The 19,568-nt window shown below is 47.9% G+C and overlaps 1 protein-coding gene across 2 annotated transcripts in view; it reads right to left on the reverse strand.

Annotated features, from left to right (window-relative positions):
• tlcd3a (TLC domain containing 3A) overlaps window positions 1-17,663 on the reverse strand; it is a 50,552-nt gene extending 32,889 nt beyond the window's left edge. The window contains exons 1-2 of one of the 2 annotated variants that reach the window (XM_033045622.1): window positions 17,644-17,663; window positions 2,558-2,850 (exon numbers count right to left, since the gene is read on the reverse strand). In XM_033045622.1, coding sequence (XP_032901513.1) covers window positions 2,558-2,679 — 122 coding nt within the window. In that variant the 5' untranslated portion in view covers window positions 2,680-2,850; window positions 17,644-17,663. Of the gene's footprint in view, window positions 1-2,557; window positions 2,851-4,927; window positions 4,960-17,643 lie in introns of those variants that run through there. The other variant, XM_033045621.1, reaches the window with a different exon arrangement.
• Between the last annotated feature and the right edge of the window lie 1,905 nt (window positions 17,664-19,568).

A 19,568-nucleotide genomic window follows, 5' to 3' on the forward strand; every position in this document is an offset into this window, starting at 1 on the left:
GGGTAACTTTTTCACACAAAGTGCGATGGATGTATAGAACAAGCTGCCAGAGGAGGTAGTTTATGCAGGTACTATCCAAACATTTATGAAGCAGTTAGACAGGTACATGGATGTGGTGGGAGATTGCAACCTTCACGTGGTCCACCCTGTTTCGACTAATGCAATCAACCTGACGTGCACAAACAAATAGATGTGGTGTTTAAGAAGGAACTGCAGATGCTGGAAAATCAAAGGTAGACAAAAGTGCTGGAGAAACTCAGCGGGTGCAGCAGCATCTATGGTGCGAAGGAAATAGGCAACGTTTCGGGACGAAACGTTGCCTATTTCCTTTGCTCCATAGATGCTGCTGCACCCGCTGAGTTTCTCCAGCACTTTTCTCTACCTTCAAATAGATGTAGTGTTTTGTTAGGCTGTGCACGCCATACGCACGAAGAAGAAGGTACATGGATAGGACGGGTTTGGGAGGGAAATGGACCAAACACGGGCAGGTGGGACGAGTGTAGCTGGGACATGTTGGCCAGTGTGGGCAAGGTGGGGCCGAAGGGCTTGTTTCCACGCTGTATCACTCCATCCTCTCCACATCCACTCTATCCAAGCCTTTCAGTCTGGTCTTTTGGTTCTTTATTTCCCCCTAAAAGGCTCTGTGCATCCACGGAGGCTACATAAATGCAAGAATTTCCAACTGTGGATATAGTCGGCAGCTGATCAGCCGATCAGCTCAAAGCACAGGCCAATCCCGGTTTGAATTCAGTAACCGAGGCCAGCGGCAAGTGGGCAGAAGAACAGCAAACATTCAACCGCTTATCACCCTTTTGGACCGACCTCCCTTCCATTGACTCCATCTACACCTCACGCTGCCTTGGCAAGGCCAGTAGCATAATCCAGGGCCAGTCTCACCCCAGTCTCCACTCTCCCATCAGTCAAGAGGTACAGAAGTGTGAAAACGCACACCTCCAGATTCAGGGACAGTTTCTTCCCAGCTGTTATCAGGCAACTGAACCGTCCTCTCACTTAGTGAGTGGTCCTGACCTCCCATCTACTGCATTGGAGACCCTTAGACTATCTTTTATTGGACTTTATCTTGTGCTAAATGTTATTCCCTTTATCCTCCATCTGTACACTGTGGGTGGCCCGGTTGTAATCATGTGCAGTCTTAAGGCTGACTGGTTAGCGCGCAACAAAAGCTTTTCGCTGTACCTCGGTACATGTGACAATAAACAATAAACTAAGCTAAACTAAACAAGCATTGTGACACAGAGTTGACCATTCGGCCCTTTGAATCTACGCCGGCTCCAAATACAGCAATGAAATGAGTTCCAATGGCCCATTCTTTCCCCAGGTTACGTAATTACTGTCTGAGTGTTCATCCAATTCTTTTTTGAATCATTGAATGACGCAGTTTCCACCAGTTCCACACCAAGTGAACTCTAGTTCAAAATGCTCATCGAGTATAAAGTTTCTTTCTTGCACAAAAACAGAATGAAAGCAGGAATTTCAGACAGTGGTGGGAACTAAAGTATCTAGTGGGAAAAGGGCTGGTGTGTTGACCCTTTTGAACCCTCTCACCATTCAATAAGTCCATGCCTGATGATAGAACCACTGTCCGAGAATGGTCCACATTCAATATCAATCTCAGTACTAGTTTAGTCTAGAGATGCAACATGGAAACAGGCCCTTCGGCCCACACCGACCAATGATCACCCCTTCATACTAGTTTTACCTTATCCCACTTTCCCATCCACTCCCTACACAATCGGGGGCATTTTACAGAGGGGCCAATTAACCTACAAACCCGCACGTCTTTGGGATGTGGGAGGAAACCGGAGCACCCGGAGGAAACCACGCGGTCACAGGGGGAACATGCAAACTCTACACGGATACCCGAGGTGAAGAGCGAACCAGTGTATGGTTGCTGTGAGGCAGCAACTCTACTGAATATGTTTCCACTCAGAATGCTCTGGTGGTTTAGTTTAAACTCCATTCTCACGTACAATTCAATGAATAAGTTCAGGATGATATTTAGCCGGGCATGATGCAAATATTTCTTGTGCAGGTATTGCCGCTCAGTTACTCCAGCAGTTTGGGTCTATCTTCAGTGCAAGGAAGTATTTGGACACGGCTATGCTAGGCGAGGTTAGACTGGACTGGGCTGGGCTGGGATGAACTGGGCTGGGCTGGGATGGGCTGGGTTGGACTGGGCTGGGGTGAACTGAGCTGGGCTGGACTGGGCTAGGATGGGATGAACTGGACTGGGCTAGGGTGAACTGGGCTGGGATGAACTGGGCTGGGGTGGACTGGGCTGGGATGAACTGGGCTGGGGTGAACTGGGCTGGGGTGAACTGGGCTGGGATGAACTGGGCTGGGATGGGCTGGGATGAACTGGGCTGGAATGAACTGGGCTGGGATGGGCTGGGCTGGGATGAACTGGGCTGGGATGAACTGGGCTGGGATGAACTGGGCTGTGCAGGGCTGGACTGGGATTGGGACAAAGGCGATTCCACGTGCTGTAGGAGAAGGAAGGGGGGGGGGGAGGATATCAACACATCGCCCCGTTTACCTGACGCTGAGAGAGACGACATCCCCATCGGTCAGAGCCGGCTCCGCGTTGTGCAGCGCTCTCCGGCTGAGGAGGAAGAGTCCCGGGAAGAAGATGCAGCCCAGGACCACCAGATGCAACATCTTGGGTCAGGCAGGCAGGCACCGAGGGCTGTGTGTGTGTTTGTTACCCGGCTCAGGCAGCAGCTTCCTCCAGCACCTCTGTGATGTGTGTGTCTGTGTGTGTGTGTGTTGATTCGACAATTCCCACTCGCAATATAAGCAGCCAGGAAGCCCCGAGGCTGTGTGTGAAACCTGCAGAGAAAGCAAGACAGGAGAGTCATCGCTGCTCGTCACATGATACCTGACACCTACACCATGCCTCGCCAAACACTGGGTGAAGGTAGACAAAAATGCTGGAGAAACTCAGCGGGTGCAGCAGCATCTATGGAGCGAAGGAAATAGGCAACGTTTCGGGACGAAACGTTGCCTATTTCCTTCGCTCCATAGATGCTGCTGCACCCACTGAGTTTCTCCAGCATTTTTGTCTCTACCTTCGATTTTCCAGCATCTGCAGTTCCTTCTCAAACGAACACAGGGTGAAGCCGGTGAAACTATGAATGATCTGTCCACCCTGGGTGGTCCCAACGCCTTAAGATGAGAAGGCAAGGTTTAACAGGAACCCGAATGGGTGCGAGAATGAACTGCAGATGCTGGCTTAACACCGAAGATAGACACACACAATGCTGGAGTAACTCACTCGGCGGGACAGGCAGCATCTCTGGAGAGAAGGAATGGGTGGTGTTTCAGGTCGAGACCCTTCTTCATAGATTGAAGGAGGGAGACACTGAAGGTGTGTGAAGGTACAGAGATAGAATAGGTGAAAAGATCGAGTCTATTTTCCCCCAGGGAGGGAATCACCTACTGACCCACTGACTCACATGGCTATCTGGACTACACGACTTCCCACCCTGCCCCCTGTAAAGACTCCATCCCCTACTGCCAATTCCTCCGCCTACGCCGCATCTGTTCCCAGGATGAGAGTTCCACACCAGGGCATCGGAAATGTCCTCGCTCTTCAGGGAACGGGGATTCCCCTCCGCCACCATAGATGAGGCTCACACCAGGGTCTCATCCATACCCCGTAACACTGCTCTCTCTCCCCATCCCCGCACTCACAACAAGGGCAGAGTCCCCCTAGTCCTCACCTTTCACCCCACCAGCCGGCAAATACAACAAATAATCCTCCGCCACTTCCGCCACCTCCAACGTGACCCCACCACTCGCCACATCTTCCCATCTCCCCCCATGTCTGCCTTCCGCAAAGACCGCTCCCTCTGCAACTCCCTTGTCAATTCTTCCCTTCCCTCCCGTACCACCCCCGCCCCGGACACTTTCCATTGCAACCGCAAGAAATGCAACACCTGTCCCTTCACCTCCCCCCTCGACTCCATTCAAGGACCCAAGCAGTCGTTCCAGGTGCGACAAAGGTTCACCTGTATCTCCTCCAACCTCATCTACTGCATCCGCTGCTCTAGATGTCAGCTGATTTACATCGGTGAGACTAAGCGGAGGTTGGGCGATCGTTTCGCCGAACACCTCCGCTCAGACCGCAATAACCTACCTGAACTCCCAGTGGCTCAGCACTTCAACTCCCCCTCCCATTCCCAATCCGACCTCTCTGTCCTGGGTCTCCTCCATTGCCAGAGTGAGCAACACCGGAAATTGGAGGAACAGCACCTCATATTCCGCCTGGGTTGCTTGCGTCCGGATGGCATGAACATTGAATTCTCCCAATTTTGCTAGCCCTTGCTGTCTCCTCCCCTTCCTTAACCCTTGAGCTGTCTCCTCCCATCCCCCCGACCTCAGGCTCCTCCTCCTCCCTTTTTCCTTCCTTCTCCCCCCCACCCCCCATCAGTCTGAAGAAGGGTTTCGGCCCGAAACGTCGCCTATTTCCTTTGCTCCATAGATGCTGCTGCACCCGCTGAGTTTCTCCAGCATTTTTGTGTACCAGGGAATCACCTATGCATGTTCTCCATATGGTAAAGGACCAGAGGACACAAAGTGCTGGAGTAACTAACTCAGCGGGTCAGGCAGCATCTCTGCAGAACATGCACAGGTGAAGTTTCAGGTCGCGACCCTTCTTCAGACTGGGTATTATTTGGATACTTTTCACGAGATGAATACCCTCAACCGCTTGAGGACAGGCATCGGACGCTATGGAGTAGCGATGAAGAGGTGGGGCCTCGTGGACAACGCCTCCTGCGAGTGTGGGGACCAAAGATACAGCTCCTCTATAATCTTTGGTGGGGACCCAACACAGACAGTGGAGCACATCGTCACCAGTTGCCCCAAACACCGGCCACCGAATGGTGAACGAGGCCTGATTGACCTGGAGGATGACACGTTGGCCTGGCTCGCCTCAACGGAGCTGCAGGTCTAAAAGCCACACGACAGAAGAAGAAGATGGGATTAATATATCTTGTTGTGCTGCTGCAAGTAAGGATGTCATGGTTCCGTGTCGGTACATGTGACAATTAAACACCCTTTTGACTGTTATTAATCCCATGAAAAGATTCCAAATAATATCCAGTCTGAAGAAGGATCCCGACCCAGAAACATCACCGATGCGTGTTCAAGAAGGAACTGCAGATGCTGGAAAATCGAAGGTAGACAAAAGTGCTGGAGAAACTCAGCAGGTGCAGCAGCATCTATGGAAATAGGCAATGTTTCGGGCTGCACCCGCTGAGTTTCTCCAGCATTTTTGTCTACCTATGCATGTTCTCCATATAGTAAACATAGTACTCTGTAAACACCATTGAACACGAAAATATATATATAATCTGTATATGTATATATGTGTATATAGGAATGATATTAATATAATAAATATATATGTGATATTAATATAGTAGCTATATATATACATTGTAAACAAACAAACAAAACAGTTCAGTATACACACACACATATAAATACTAATGTTTTTGTTGTTTACAATTTGTTTTTTTACTGTATATACATACACATACATACATACATACATATACACAAACATGCATATATAGTCGTGCACATGTGTATATATATTGTAAACAACTGTAAACAACTACAAAATATATACTGAACTTTCAATTTTGTTGTGTACAATATATATTGTACTATATATAAATATACACACACGCACACATATGTATATATATTCAATTTCAATTTTCAATTAAAAAAACTTTATTGGCATGATAAAATACATCGTTATATTGCCAGTATAAAACATAACATACATATTTAAAATGCATAAATATAAATACTAGACCAAGTGGGACCCGTCGGGTCCTGTCCTCCAACGCGGGGGGAGGGGGGGGGGAGGGCGCGGCGTCACACGGGAGGGCTGGTCCCCGAACGCAGCGTCGGTGTTCACCCCAGAGACAGGCGCCCCCCGGATCCAATCACCCGTTACAGTTTTGTTCTTTGCAACACACACACACACACACACACACACACACACACACACACACACACACACACACACACGCACACACGCACACACACACACACACACACACACACACACACACACACACACACAATAACACAGCAAATACAAAAATAGTACCTGTACCCCCAAGTATATTGTAGTTCAGAGCATATTTGAGGTTGTCGTATTTAACAGCCAGATGCCTGAAGGGAATAAGCTGTTCCTGAACCTGGACGCAGCAGTTTTCAGGCTCCTGTACCTTCGTCCCGATGGCAGGGATGAAAATGATAGCGTGATCAGGGGGGTGAGACAAAAAAGACCAAAGGATGAAGAGTTCCTGTACTAATTGTGTCAATATTAACATTACTGTGTTAAAGAAGGCATGTGATTATTGATCTGTGCTTTAAACTAAGGCTTGTTGGTCAAAAAAGGACACAGAGTATTGGGATAACTCAGTGGGTCCATCGACCAACATGTTCTCTCGAGATGTTGCCAGACCCACTGAGTTACTCCAGCACTTTGCCTACTGTTTTTGAAAACCAGTATCTGCAGTTCCTTGTCTCAATCAGAAACCAGAGGCCATAGGTAAAGGTAAGAGGGGACTTTATTCCTTGGAGCGCAGGAGGATGAGGGGTGATCTTATAGAGGTGTATAAGATCATGAGAGGAATAGATAGGGTGAATGTACAGTCTTTTACCAAGGGTAGGGGAAATAAGAAACAGGGGACCATAGGTTTTGTGGTGAGAATGGTAAGATTTAAAATGAACCCGAGGGGCAACTTTTACTCTCAGAGGGTGGAGGGTGTATGGAACGAGCTGCCAGAGGGGGTAGTTGACACAGGTACTAACTGTATTTAAAAGATATTTGGACAGGTACATGGATAGGAAACGTTGAGTGGGATTTGGGCCTAACGCTGTCTTAACTTAAAGGCTTTGTTTAAGAAGGAACTGCAGATGCTGGAAAATCGAAGGTAGACAAAAGTGCCGGAGAAACTCAACGGGTGCGGCAGCATCTATGGTGCGAAGGAAATAGGCAACTTAAAGGCGTTGTGGTCAGCGTGGACAGGTAGAGCAGACGTTGGGCTTTACCATCTCACCTTAAACCTACCTCCCCTACTTCTTGATTCCCCTACCCTGGGAAAAAGACTCTGTGCATTCACCCTGTCTATTCATAGAAACATAGAAAATAGGTGCAGGAGGAGGCCATTCGGCCCTTCGAGCCAGCGCAGCCCCTCATGATTTTATACACCTCTACAAGATCACCCCTCATCCTCCTGCGCTACAAAGAACAAAGACCTAGCCTAGACAGGGCTCTTAAAGATAGCGGAGTCAGGGGATATGGGGAGAAAGCAGGAACGGTGTACTGATTGTGGATGATCAGCCATGATCACATTGAATGGGGTGCTGGCTCGCAGGGCCGAATGGCCTACTCCTGCCCTATTGTCTATTGTCTATTGTCTGCCCAACCTCTCCCTATAGCTCAGGCCCTCAAGTCTTGGCAACATCCTCATGAATCTTCTCTGTACTCTTTCCAGCTTAACAATTTGGTGCTGCACAGTGGTAGAGTTGCTGCCTTACATCGCCAGAGAAGCTGGTTAGATCCTGACTATGGGTGTTGCCTGTACAATGTTTGTTCGTTCTACCCGTGACCTGATACACCCTCAGCATTACATCCCTGTTTTTGTATACAAGCCCTCTTGAAATAAATGCTAGCATTGAGTTTGCTTTCTTTGCTACCAATTCAACTTGCAGGTTAACTTTTTAAGAATCCTGCACCACCATTCCCAAGTCCCTTTGCACCTCCGATTTCTGGATTCTCTCCCCATTTAGAAAATAGTCTACGCCTTTATTCCTACATCCAAAATGCACGACTCCACACTGTGCTACACTATATTCCATCTGCCACTTCTCTGCCCACTCTCCCAACCGGTCCAAGTCCTTCTGCAGAGTCCCTGCTTTTTCTACACTACCCGCCCCTAAACCTATTTTCATATCATCTGCAAATTTGGCCACAAAGCCTTCAATCCCCTCGTCCAAATCATTAATATACAACGTGAAGAGTAGCGGCCCCAGCACCGACCCCTACAGAACTCCACTAGTCACTGGGTTGGAACCTTTCTTCAGACTGATTGTTGGGGTGGGGGGGTGGAAGGGGAGACGAAATAGAGGAGGGGCACGACAAGGCTTGCCGGATAAAAAGTTAATACAGGTAGGAGGGTTTTTGATAGTCAGATGGTTGGACAAAGGACAGACACAAAATGCTGGAGTAACTCAGCGGGACAGACAGCATCTCTGGAGAGAAGAAATGGGTGATGTTTCAGGTCGAGATGAAGAGCAGAGATGGAAAGACAGCAGGTGCGAGACACAAGGATTGAAGAGTTAAAATTGAATGGCTAGAGATGAAAAGAAGACAAACGAATGTCAGATAAGGAGAGACGAGGAGTGAACGGTAAAGCCCGAGGGTTGGGCGTGGATGGACGGGGACAGGTGGGAGGGGAGAGAGGGGATAAAAGGGAAATTGGGGGAATTGGGAATGGGAGCTAAGCGTATGAAGGAGGGGAAAGGAGCAGGGTGACTGCGGCAAGTTCATAACTTCTAGGTGCAGAACTAGGCCATTTGGCCCATAGAGTCTACTCCACCATTCAATCTTGGCTGATCTATCTTTCCCTCTCAGCCCCATTCTCCTGCCTTCTCCCCATAAACCCCGACACCCGTACTAATCAAGAATCTGTCAATATCCACCTTAAAAATACCCAAATGACCTGGCCTCCACAGCCGCCTGTGGCAATGAATTCCGCAGATTCACCACCCTCTGGCTAATGGGGGGAGATGGTGGGAGAAATGGGAGCACAGAGGGAGGGGAAACATGGGAAAGGAAAAGAGTGAGGAGATATATTACATGGAGAATTCAATGTTGATAGCATTGGGTTGTAAGCTACCCGAGGTTGACAGTCATTGTTGTGGGATATATCTCTCGTGAAACACCTCGGATGCTCCAGGAATAGGAATAGGAATACTTTATTGTCACATGTGACGAGGCAGTGTGATTCCTTGCTTGATTACACAATGTAGCAGCCACCTACAGCGCGGACAGAGGTACAAAGCACGCCAGCGCCCCCTTTTGTCCCCCCTCCCCCCCACCACAACAGTTCCCCCCACGCCAGGTCCCCATTGTCTTTATCCCCTCCCCCCACATTGTCCATTGTTCTTCCCCTCTCCCATCACGATAGCCCCCACACGCTGGGTCCGACATTGTTGTGCCTTCTCCTACATAATGGTGCTATATAAATAGTCGTAGAATAATACAGCGTGGAATCAGGCCCTTCGGCCCAACTTGCCCACGCCAACCAACATGCCCCATCTACACTGGTCCCACCTGCATTTGGCCCATATCACCTCTAAACCTGTCCTATCCATGTACCTACCTAAATGTTTCTTAAACAATAGACAATAGGTGCAGGAGCAGACCATTCAGCCCTTCAAGCCAACACCGCCATTCAATGTGATCATGGCTGATCATCCCCAATCAGTACCCCGTTCCTGCCTCCTCCCCATATCCCCTGACTCTGCTATCTTTAAGAACCCTATCTTAAAAGCATCCGGAGAACCTGCCTCCACCGCCCTCTGAGGCAGAGAATTCCACATTCACCACTCTCCGTGAGAAAAAGTGTTTCCTCGTCTCCGTTCTAAATGGCTTACTCCTTATTCTTCAACTGTGGCTTAAACGTTGCAACAGTACCATCCCCAACCGCCGCAGCTCGTTCCATGCACCCAATACGTAGGATGACATTGCTGAAATGGCCAGTGTTGAATTACTCTCAAAGTCTAGAACTATTTTGGCTTCAGGCACCGTTCCAGAGGGGCAAGGATTCCTTCAAAAGTTGTCACACAATTAATGGAAGTAAATGTGTAACAAATTCAAATCCAGACAAATGCCACCACATCAATTACATGGAAAAGGTAGTGAATGACTCATGTTATATGCAAAGGGAAATGAGATGTCAACAATATTATTTCGGAGAATATTATTGAGAAACTCTCCACTTAGCGTTGGAGCCATCCTCAATGTGAACAAATTTCCCAATCGATGTGCATTTGATTATTTCCAAACAGATTATGATCGCGTCTGATCCCAGGGTTATTTCAGATACATGTAGCACCTGCAATTCCTGGAAGAAGCAACCAAACAAGTGGATTAGAAACTGATGGTGCTAGTTTTCGATTGCTACACTGCAAGTGATGTCGGTCTGCATCATGCATGCAAACTGCAATATTTCTATCAATAATTGTCCAATCTCCTCAAAGACAAAGTTCATTATTTCTCTCATGCACTAAACCTCGCACCAAAAGTCTGGAACAAGCCACTAGAAAGTACCAAGGAGCAGTTTTTTAATTGATATTTTGCAGAGCTTCCAGCACGGGTTGGCGCTGACTTCAACATCGCGGAGTCCTGGGATCCTTTGCCGAGGGCCGCCAGGGTGAATCTCCACTCAGCTCGGCCTGTGGACTTCGGGAGCCGCGGTCTCCGGTAACAAGTGGCCGAATCGGAAGTCCAATTCGCTGAGAATGTTCTCCCGTTCCGACGTCAGGAGTTTCATCATCCGGTGAGTGGGCCTGAACATCGGGTCGCCCGTAACAGCAACAGCGAGGGGTTCGGGAGGCTCCCGACCACGGGTGAACAACAGAGCACAACAGAGGAGGATGACTGAACTTTGGTGCCTTCCCTCACAGTGGGAAACTTTGATCCCGCTGTGTGGGGATGTTTGTGTTAACGGCTATCGTGTTCTGTGCTCTTTTTTATTCGTATGGCTGTATGGTGACCACACATTTCACTGTACCAATTGGTACATGTGACAATTAATGTCTCTTGTCTTGTCTTGGAAACAGGCCCTTCAGCCCACTGAGTCCACGCTGACCATCGATTAGTCACTTCACACCAGTTCAATATTATCTCACTTTCTCATCTGCTCCCTACACACCAGGGGCAATTTACGGAAGAAAATTAACCTACAACCCTACAAGTCTTTGGGGTGTGGGAGGAAACCCACACGGTCACAGGGAGTGCATGCAAACTCCACCCAAGGTCAGGATTGAACCCGTCTCTGGCACGGTGAGGCAGCAGTTTGTACCAGATGTGCCATTTTGTGTCTCTCCTTCATTTTTGTTCCTGAGATTTGGGGAATCACTGCCCATCTGGTATTAACATTGGTGCATTATTGTCACATGTACTGAGGTGCAGCGAAACATTTTGTTTGCGTGCTATCCAGTCAAGATGAATTCAAGAGAGAGTTAGATATAGCTCTTCGGGCTAACGGAATCAAGGGGTATGGGGAGAAAGCAGCAACAGGGTACTGATTTTGGATGATCAGCCATGACCATATTGAATGCTGGCTCAAAGGGCCGAATGGCCTTCTCCTCCACCTATTTTCAATGCTTCTATGTCACACATACCACACATGAGTACAACCAAGGCGTTACAAGTACAACAGGTAGTGGTGCAAAGAGAAAAATCCCAGAGTGCTGAATACAGTGTTAGAGCATTATAGTATTACAGCTGCAGAGATAGTGCAGGTTAAGAAAAAGTACAATGAGGTAGGTTGGTAGATCAAGACCACACTGTGAGCTAATGGGAGGATCAGTCACGAGTCTGATATGTGTGTTGTTATTATTACATGTATGGCTGCAGGCAACAACATTTCGTTCAGACCGAAAGGTCTGAATGACAAATAAAGGATTCAATTCAATTCAACAGCTGGGTGAGAAGCTGTCCTGCCTGGCAGTTCATGCTTTCAAGGTTGTGTCTTTTCTGCAGTATGTAATATTGTAGACTTCTCATTGCCCTTTCATATTATAATAATAATAATAATAATAATAATAACTTTATTTATAAAGCACTTTAAACAACTACAGTTGCCACAAAGTGCTGTACATGAGAACTCATGAACAAAAAGCTATTACAAACAATTAAAAACCATTAAAAACCGTAAAACGAAGGACTATAAAAAACACACTAAAAATTAAAAGACATTAAAAGCACTAAAAACAGGAGCAATGCCTCAGCCAGTGTCGAAAGCCAAAGAATAAAAATGTGTTTTTAGGGAGGATTTGAAGATGGACAGTGAGGGGGCCTGTCTGATGTGCAGCCGCAAGGTGTTCCAGAGTGCCGGAGCAGCAACAGAAAAGGCTCTATCCCCTCTGAGCTTCCGCTTAGACCTTGGTACCTCAAGGAGCAGCTGATCAGCTGACCTGAGGCACCGGGCAGGAGCATATAGGTGGAGCAGCTCAGAGAGGTAAGGCGGGGCGAGCCCATTCAACGATTTAAAAACAAATAAAAGAATTTTGAAATGAACTCGAAAGTGCACTGGGAGCCAGTGAAGGGAGGCCAAAATTGGCGTAATGTGCTCCCTCTTTCGAGTTCCAGTCAAAAGGCGAGCGGCAGCATTTTGAACAAGCTGGAGACGAGCCAATGAAGCTCGTGCGACTCCAGAGTAGAGTGCGTTACAGTAATCCAGCCTAGATGTAATAAAGGCATGGATTACTGTTTCAAAATGCTCCCGCTCGAGAATGGGCTTCACCTTTGCCAGCTTCCTTAGGTGAAAGAAGCTGGACTTAACCACCGCGCCTATTTGTTTGTCTAGTTTAAAATCACCGTCCATCCTAAAACCCAGGTTCAAGACGGTTGGCTTTACGGACAATGCCAGTGGACCCAAGTCAACAAAGGGAGGTTCACGGCAGCCATTGGGGCCAAACAAAATCACCTCTGTCTTCTCTTCATTAAGTCCCAGAAAGTTTAAGGCCATCCAGGACTTAATGTCCTCAAGACAAGACAGAAGTGATTTTAGAGAATAGTCTTCTTCTTTCCTGAGTGGCATATATAACTGCCATGGAGTTCACGAGTTCACTGCCGTGAACATTGCATGGAGTTCACGAGTCACTACTTGTCCCGTGTAATAGCCCTTGTTTGCACTAGGTTTAATTACACATTTCTGTCAGTTAATTGTATGCCATCTGAGCTGCAGTTTCAAATCTTGCTTTCTCTCTATTTGGGCTCAAGTCCAGATTCTTTTACCTTATTGTCACATGTACTGAGGTGCAGACACATGTGTCTGAAGAAGGGTTTTGGCCCGAAACGTCGCCTATTTCCTTCGCTCCATAGATGCTGCTGCACCCGCTGAGTTTCCCCAGCAATTTTGTGTACCTTCTTTTACCTTAACATTGCTTAAGATAATTCAAGGATTTAATATAACATTGGAACAGTATAGAAAAATCAAGCAAGCAAACGATATCACTCTCTTAGCTTTTTCTTGCGGGATAACATTTCAGGAAAATATTAACCTCCTAAAAGTGAGGGGAAACTGAAAGGAAATATGAGAATGTTACCTGGACTTGAATGCCTGAGGGATAGAGAGAAGTTGGGCAGGCTAGGACTTTATTCCTTGGAGCACAGGAGTTGATGGGTGATTTTATAGAGGCGTATAAAATGATGAGGGGAATAGTTTAGTTTAATTTAGTTTGGAGATATAGCGCGGAAACAGGCCCTTTAGCCCACCGAGTCCACTCTGACCAGTGATCCCCGCACACTAACACTATCCTTACATACCAGGGACAATTTGGACACACTAGAGGCAGGAAACATGTTGGGGGAGTCCAGGGGCCACAGTTTACGAATAAGGGGTAAGCCATTTAGAACGGTGACGAGGAAACACTTTTTCTCACAGAGAGTGGTGAGTCTGTGGAATTCTCTGGTGAGGCAGGTTCTCTGGATGCTTTCAAGAGAGAGCTAGATAGAGCTCTTAAACATAGCGGAGTCAGGGGATATGGGGAGAAGGCAGGAACGGGGTACAGATTGGGGATGATCAGCCATGATCATATTGTATGGCGGTGCTGGCTCGAAGGGCCAAATGGCCTACTCCTGCACCTATTGTCTATTGTCTAATTTACAATTATACCGAAGCCAATTAACCTACAAACCTGAACGTCTTTGTAGTGTGGGAGGAAACCGGAGCTCCCAGAGGAAGCCCACGCAGGTCATGGGGAGAGCCTACAAACTCGGTACTGACAGCACCCGTAGTCTGGATCCAACCCAGTGCAAGGCAGCAACTCTACCACTGCGCCACCGTGCCCTCCAGAATAGGTAGGGTGAATGTGTCTTTTACCCAGGCTAGGGGGAATCAAGAACCAGAGTGTATAGGTTTAAGGTGAAAGGGCCACATTTTAATAGGAACTTGAGAACAACTTTTTCAGAAGGCGGTGGCTGTATGGAACGAGCAGCCATGTGAGGTAGTTGAGACAGGTACAATAACAGCATTTACTTAGTTTCCGTGCTGTATTCCATTCTTGTTCGAGCTGTAAGAGCTTTAAAAGACACTTGGACTGGAACACGGGAAGGTGGAGGGAAATGGGCCAGGCTTGGCCAGTATGGATGAGTTGGGCTGAAGGGCCCGTTTCTGTGCTGTATGCCTACAAAAGAATAATAGGCTGTTACCAGATAATTTTACTTTACCAACCACAAAGTCTCATCGACAGAGATTAAAAATACTGAAATATTTCGTTTTAGTTTGAAGGTACAGCATGAAAACATGTCCTTGGGCTCACCAAACCTCGCACCGACTATTGATCACCCGTCTGAAGAAGGGTCCCGACCCAAAACGTCACCCATCCACGTCCTCCAGAGACGCTGCCTGACTTGTTGAGTTACTCAAGCAGAAGGAACTGCAGGTGCAGGAAAGTCGAAGGTAGACAAAAATGCTGGAGAAACTCAGCGGGTGAGGCAGCATCTATGGAGCGAAGGAAATAGGCGACGCCTATTTCCTTCGCTCCATAGATGCTGCCTCACCCGCTGAGTTTCTCCAGCATTTTTGTCTACAAGCTAGTTATGTCTCTGCAGTTCCCTGTTTCTAAGCACTAGCTCTGTTCCGCCTCCTCCTCATCCACTGCCTGAACACCAGGGGCTATTTACTGATGCTAATTAACCTGCAAACCCGCACATCTTTGGGGTGTTGGAGGATACCTGGGCGCCCGGAGGAAACCCACCCGGTCAGAGGGGGGACGTGCAAACTCGAAAAAGGCAGCACCCGGTCTATCGTTAATTTGACTTGACTGAACTTAATCGTGCACTAAACGTTATTCCCTTCATCCTGTATCTGTACTCTGTGGACGCCTCGATCGTCATCATGTGTAGTCTTTCCGCTGAGTGGAGAGCACGCAACAAAACTGGCGCACGCAACTGGGCGGCACGGTGGCGCAGCGGTAGAGTTGCTGCCTCGCAGCGCCAGAGACCCGGGTTCGATCCTGACTACGGGTGCTGTCTGTACGGAGTTTGTACGTTCTCCGTGTGACTGCTCCGGTTTTCTCCGGGTGCTCCGGTTTCCTTCCACTCTCCAAAGACGTGCAGGTCTGTAGGTTGTCTGGCTTCATGAAGTTGTACAATTGTCCCCAGTGTGTGTAGGATAGTGCTAGTGTACGGGGTGATCGCTGGTCAGCGCAGCCCGGGTGGGCCGAAGGGCCTGTTTCCGCGCTGTATCTCTAAAGTCCAAAAAAGCTCTCACGGTACCCCGGTACAAGTGACAATAATACACTAAACTTAACCCTAGGGCAGGATTGAACCCGCATCTCCGACGCCGTGAGGCAGCGGCTCCACTGTGTCGTCGTTCTCCTTTGTCGCCCGTCAGTTGTCTGACAATATGTGGTCCGTGTGGAGCGATGATAATTTCACTTGGAGGGGGCTGGGTGGGGCGACAGTCTGAGCTACTGGATGGGGCACCAGCAGGGCAGTCACGGTGGTGCAGCGGTAGAGTTGCTGCCTTACAGCCAATGCAGTGCCGGAGACCCGGGTTCGATCCTGACTACGGGCGCTTGTCTGTACGGAGTTTGTACGTTCTCCCCGTGACCTGCGTGGGTTTTCTCCGAGATCTTCGGTTTCCTTCCACACTCAAAAGACGTACAGGTTTGTAGGTTAACTGGCTTGTTAAATGTAAAGAAGAAAATTGTCCCTAGTGGGTATAGGATAGTGTTAATGTGCGGGATCGCTGGTCGGCGCGGACCCGGTGGGCCGAAAGTGCCTGTATCTCTAAACTGAACTTAAAAACTAAACAGACACACTTGCTGCTGAGGGTGACTCAGCCTTGCATGCTCCACAGCTGTACGCAGAGCGATTCAGGAATTCTACTGCAGCCAGGCATACCAACCTACCAAGCAGGTTTGGCTGCCTGCCCCTTTTCCGGGGATACGTCCGTGCCCGGGTGCGGATGGGAAGGGAATACGCCCTGTCTACGGGCACCCTGAGGGAGTTCCGGGACCGTTGGGCACCGAAGGGGGTTGAATGTATCCTTGACAAGGATTGCAATATAATTGTTTAGCAGTTGCTTAGCATATTTGTTCGTCTTGTATTATGGTGGTGTTTTGTTTTATTGTAGTGTCAATACTATTTTAATATTTGAATAAATATTTTTGATTAAAAAAATAAATAAATTAAAAAAAGCTGGTTACGCGATCCTGGCCAAGCTGGCCATCCGTGAGTCAAGGCACCAAACGTTGGAGGGCTCTACCCGAGCCGGCTGCCTGCCCCTTTTCCGGGGATACGTCCGTGCCCGGGTGCGGATGGAAAGGGAATACGCCCTGTCTACGGGCACCCTGAGGGAGTTCCGGGACCGCTGGGCACCGAGGGGGGTTGAATGTATCCTTGACAAGTTGCTTAGCATATTTGTTCGTCTTGTATTATGGTGGTGCTTTGTTTTATTGTATTGTAAATACTATTTTAATATTTGAATAAATATTTTTGATTTAAAAAAAAAAAAAAAAAAAAAAAGCAGGTTTGGCCCAAGATGATAATAGACAATTCCTCAGAAAAAAAGAATGTTGGTATAGGTAACGAATCTACCACCTCCACCTCCCTCACCTCCCCCACACTCCTCTCCTCTCCTCCCCCACATTCCTCCTCTCCCCCTCTGCCCATCTAACTCCCATCCCTCCCCCCCCCGAACCTCCTTGAGCTTGGTTTAAGAAGGAACTGCAGATGCTGGAAAATCGAAGGTAGACAAAATTGCTGGAGAAACTCAGCGGGTGCGGCAGCATCTATGGAGCGAAGGAAATATGCAACGTTTCGGGACGAAACGTTGCCTATTTCCTTCGCTCCATAGATACTGCCGCACCCGCTGAGTTTCTCCAGCAATTTTGTCTACCTTGTGCTTAGTTTAGTTTAGTTTAGAGATACAGCACGGAAACAGGCCCTGCCGCCCACAGAGTCTGCGCCGACCAGCGATCGCCCCATACACTAGCACTACGCTACACACTAGGGACAATTTACATTCTTTGCCGAAGCCAATCTAATTGAAACCCTCTTGACAAGCACTAGCAAACCTGCCTGCCAGGATATTCGCACTTCTCCTGCGCTCCAAGGAATCTCCAGTGTGAGACCCTCACACTTTTTGTCTTTGCTTCCCTGTCTTTTGTCCAACCAAAATCCCCCCCACCAACACCCCCCTCACCTGTTTCCACCTATCACTTGCAAGAACTTGTCCCACCCCCACCTCCATTTTCTCCCCACACCACCCACCACCACCACAACCAGACTGAAGGAGAATCCCGACCTGAAACGCCACCTATCCATTTTCCCCAGAGATGCTGACTGACCTGCTGAGTTACTCCGGTACTCTGTGTGTTTTGTTTTTGTGAACCAGCATCCACAAGAAAACACAAGTATGTCAACAACGCATGCATTACAAATATAAAGCTTGCCAGCATGTGGCCTTCTGTAATGTGTTGGTTTAGAGATAGGATATTTTGTAATCCTCAAAAGGAAATGATTCATCTTTTTTGCTTTACAGATACAAAGTGGAAACAGGCCCTTTGGCCAACCGAGTCCACGCCGACCAGCGATCACCCCAACACTAAAAACATCCTACACACACTAGGGACAATTTACATTTATACCAAGCCAATTAACCTACAAACCTGTAAGGTACAAACTCTGTGCAGACAGCACCCGTAGTCAGGATGGAACCCGGGCCTAGGGCGCTGTGAGGCAGCAACTCTACCGCTGCACCACCGTGCCGTCATCGCTGTGTGTTTATTACCGTTCTGTTGATTTGCCATTGGGACAAGTTTTGTGTGGAGAAAGTAGGTTTACTTCGTATCAGGACAACATTCCTGAGGAATCAATCATCTTTCCCAACCGCAGATAAACAATTAATATTTCCCAAGCTGCCCTGCTATATATACATGTATAATAGCAGGGCAGCACGGTGGTGCAGCGGTAGAGTTGCTGCCTTACAGCGCCAGAGACCCAGCTTCCATCCTGACGACGGGCGCTGTCTGTACGGAGTTTGTACGTTCTCCCCATGACCTGCTTGGGTTATCTCCAGGTGCTCTGGTTTCCTCCCACACTCCAAAGACGTACAGGTTTGTAGGTTAATTGACTTGGTGAATATAAAAAATTGTCCCTAGTGGGTGTAGATCGTGTTCATGTGCGGGGATCGCTGGTCGGTGCAGAACCGGTGGGATGAAAGGGCCTGTTTCCACGCTGTATCTCTAAACTAAACTAAATTAAAGTGATTGAAAGAAAGATGTCTTTGAAGAGCCTTTCACACATTCTTCACAATATCTAACATGTTTTGGAACCTGTGGAGTATTTTACATAGTAAGGGGGAAGATGTAGGAAAGGCCACAATGGATATGCATGTAGCAAGCTCCCATGATTCGATGATTATCACATTGCATTGATCGCTGGGAGGTTCGGACTCGGTGGGCTGAAGGCCATGTTTTCACGCTGTATCTCTAAACTGAACTGAACTAAACTAAACTAAACATGACCATAATCATGCATTAATAAGGCACGAACAATGTAAGATGGCAGAAAGAGCCAGAGATTGAAGAATAGATTCCAAGATTAAGGGGGTGGCAGTTCTTTGTTCAGTTTAGTTGATTGTCACATGTACCGAGGTACAGTGAGAAGCTTTTGTTGCATGCTAACCGTGAGCTACTAGAGGTTATGTCAGAGGATTGTAAAAGCAAGAGTCCTGGAGTCACACAGCCCTTCAGCCCAACAAGTCCATGCCAATCAAGATACCCCTTCTAAACTCGTCCTATTTGCTCACGTTAGGCCCATATCCCTCCAAACCTTTCCTACCCATGTACCGATCCAAGGGTCTTTTAAATGGTGTTATACAATCTGCCTTGACCACCTACTCTGACAACTCGTTCCATACACCCACCTGCTTCTGGGTGAATAAGTTGCCTCGTAGACTCCTATTAAAACTTGGCCCTCTCACCTTCAACCTGCATCCCCTGGTTCTTGATTCCCCCACCCTGGACTCTGTGGCATTCACCCTCATGATCTTGTTCACCTCTATAAGATCATAGAAACATAGAAAATAGGTGCAGGAGTAGGCCATTCGGCCCTTTGAGCCAGCACCACCATTCAATATAGAATTATAGAAACTTACAAAATTCTTAAGGGGTTGGACAGGCTAGATGCAGGAAGATTGCTCCCGATGTTGGGGAAGCCCAGGACAAGGGGTCACAGCTTAAAGATAAGGGGGAAATCCTTTAAAACCGAG

Source organism: Amblyraja radiata, chromosome 28, assembly GCF_010909765.2.
Source record: "Amblyraja radiata isolate CabotCenter1 chromosome 28, sAmbRad1.1.pri, whole genome shotgun sequence".
NCBI classification, from domain to species: domain Eukaryota; kingdom Metazoa; phylum Chordata; class Chondrichthyes; order Rajiformes; family Rajidae; genus Amblyraja; species Amblyraja radiata.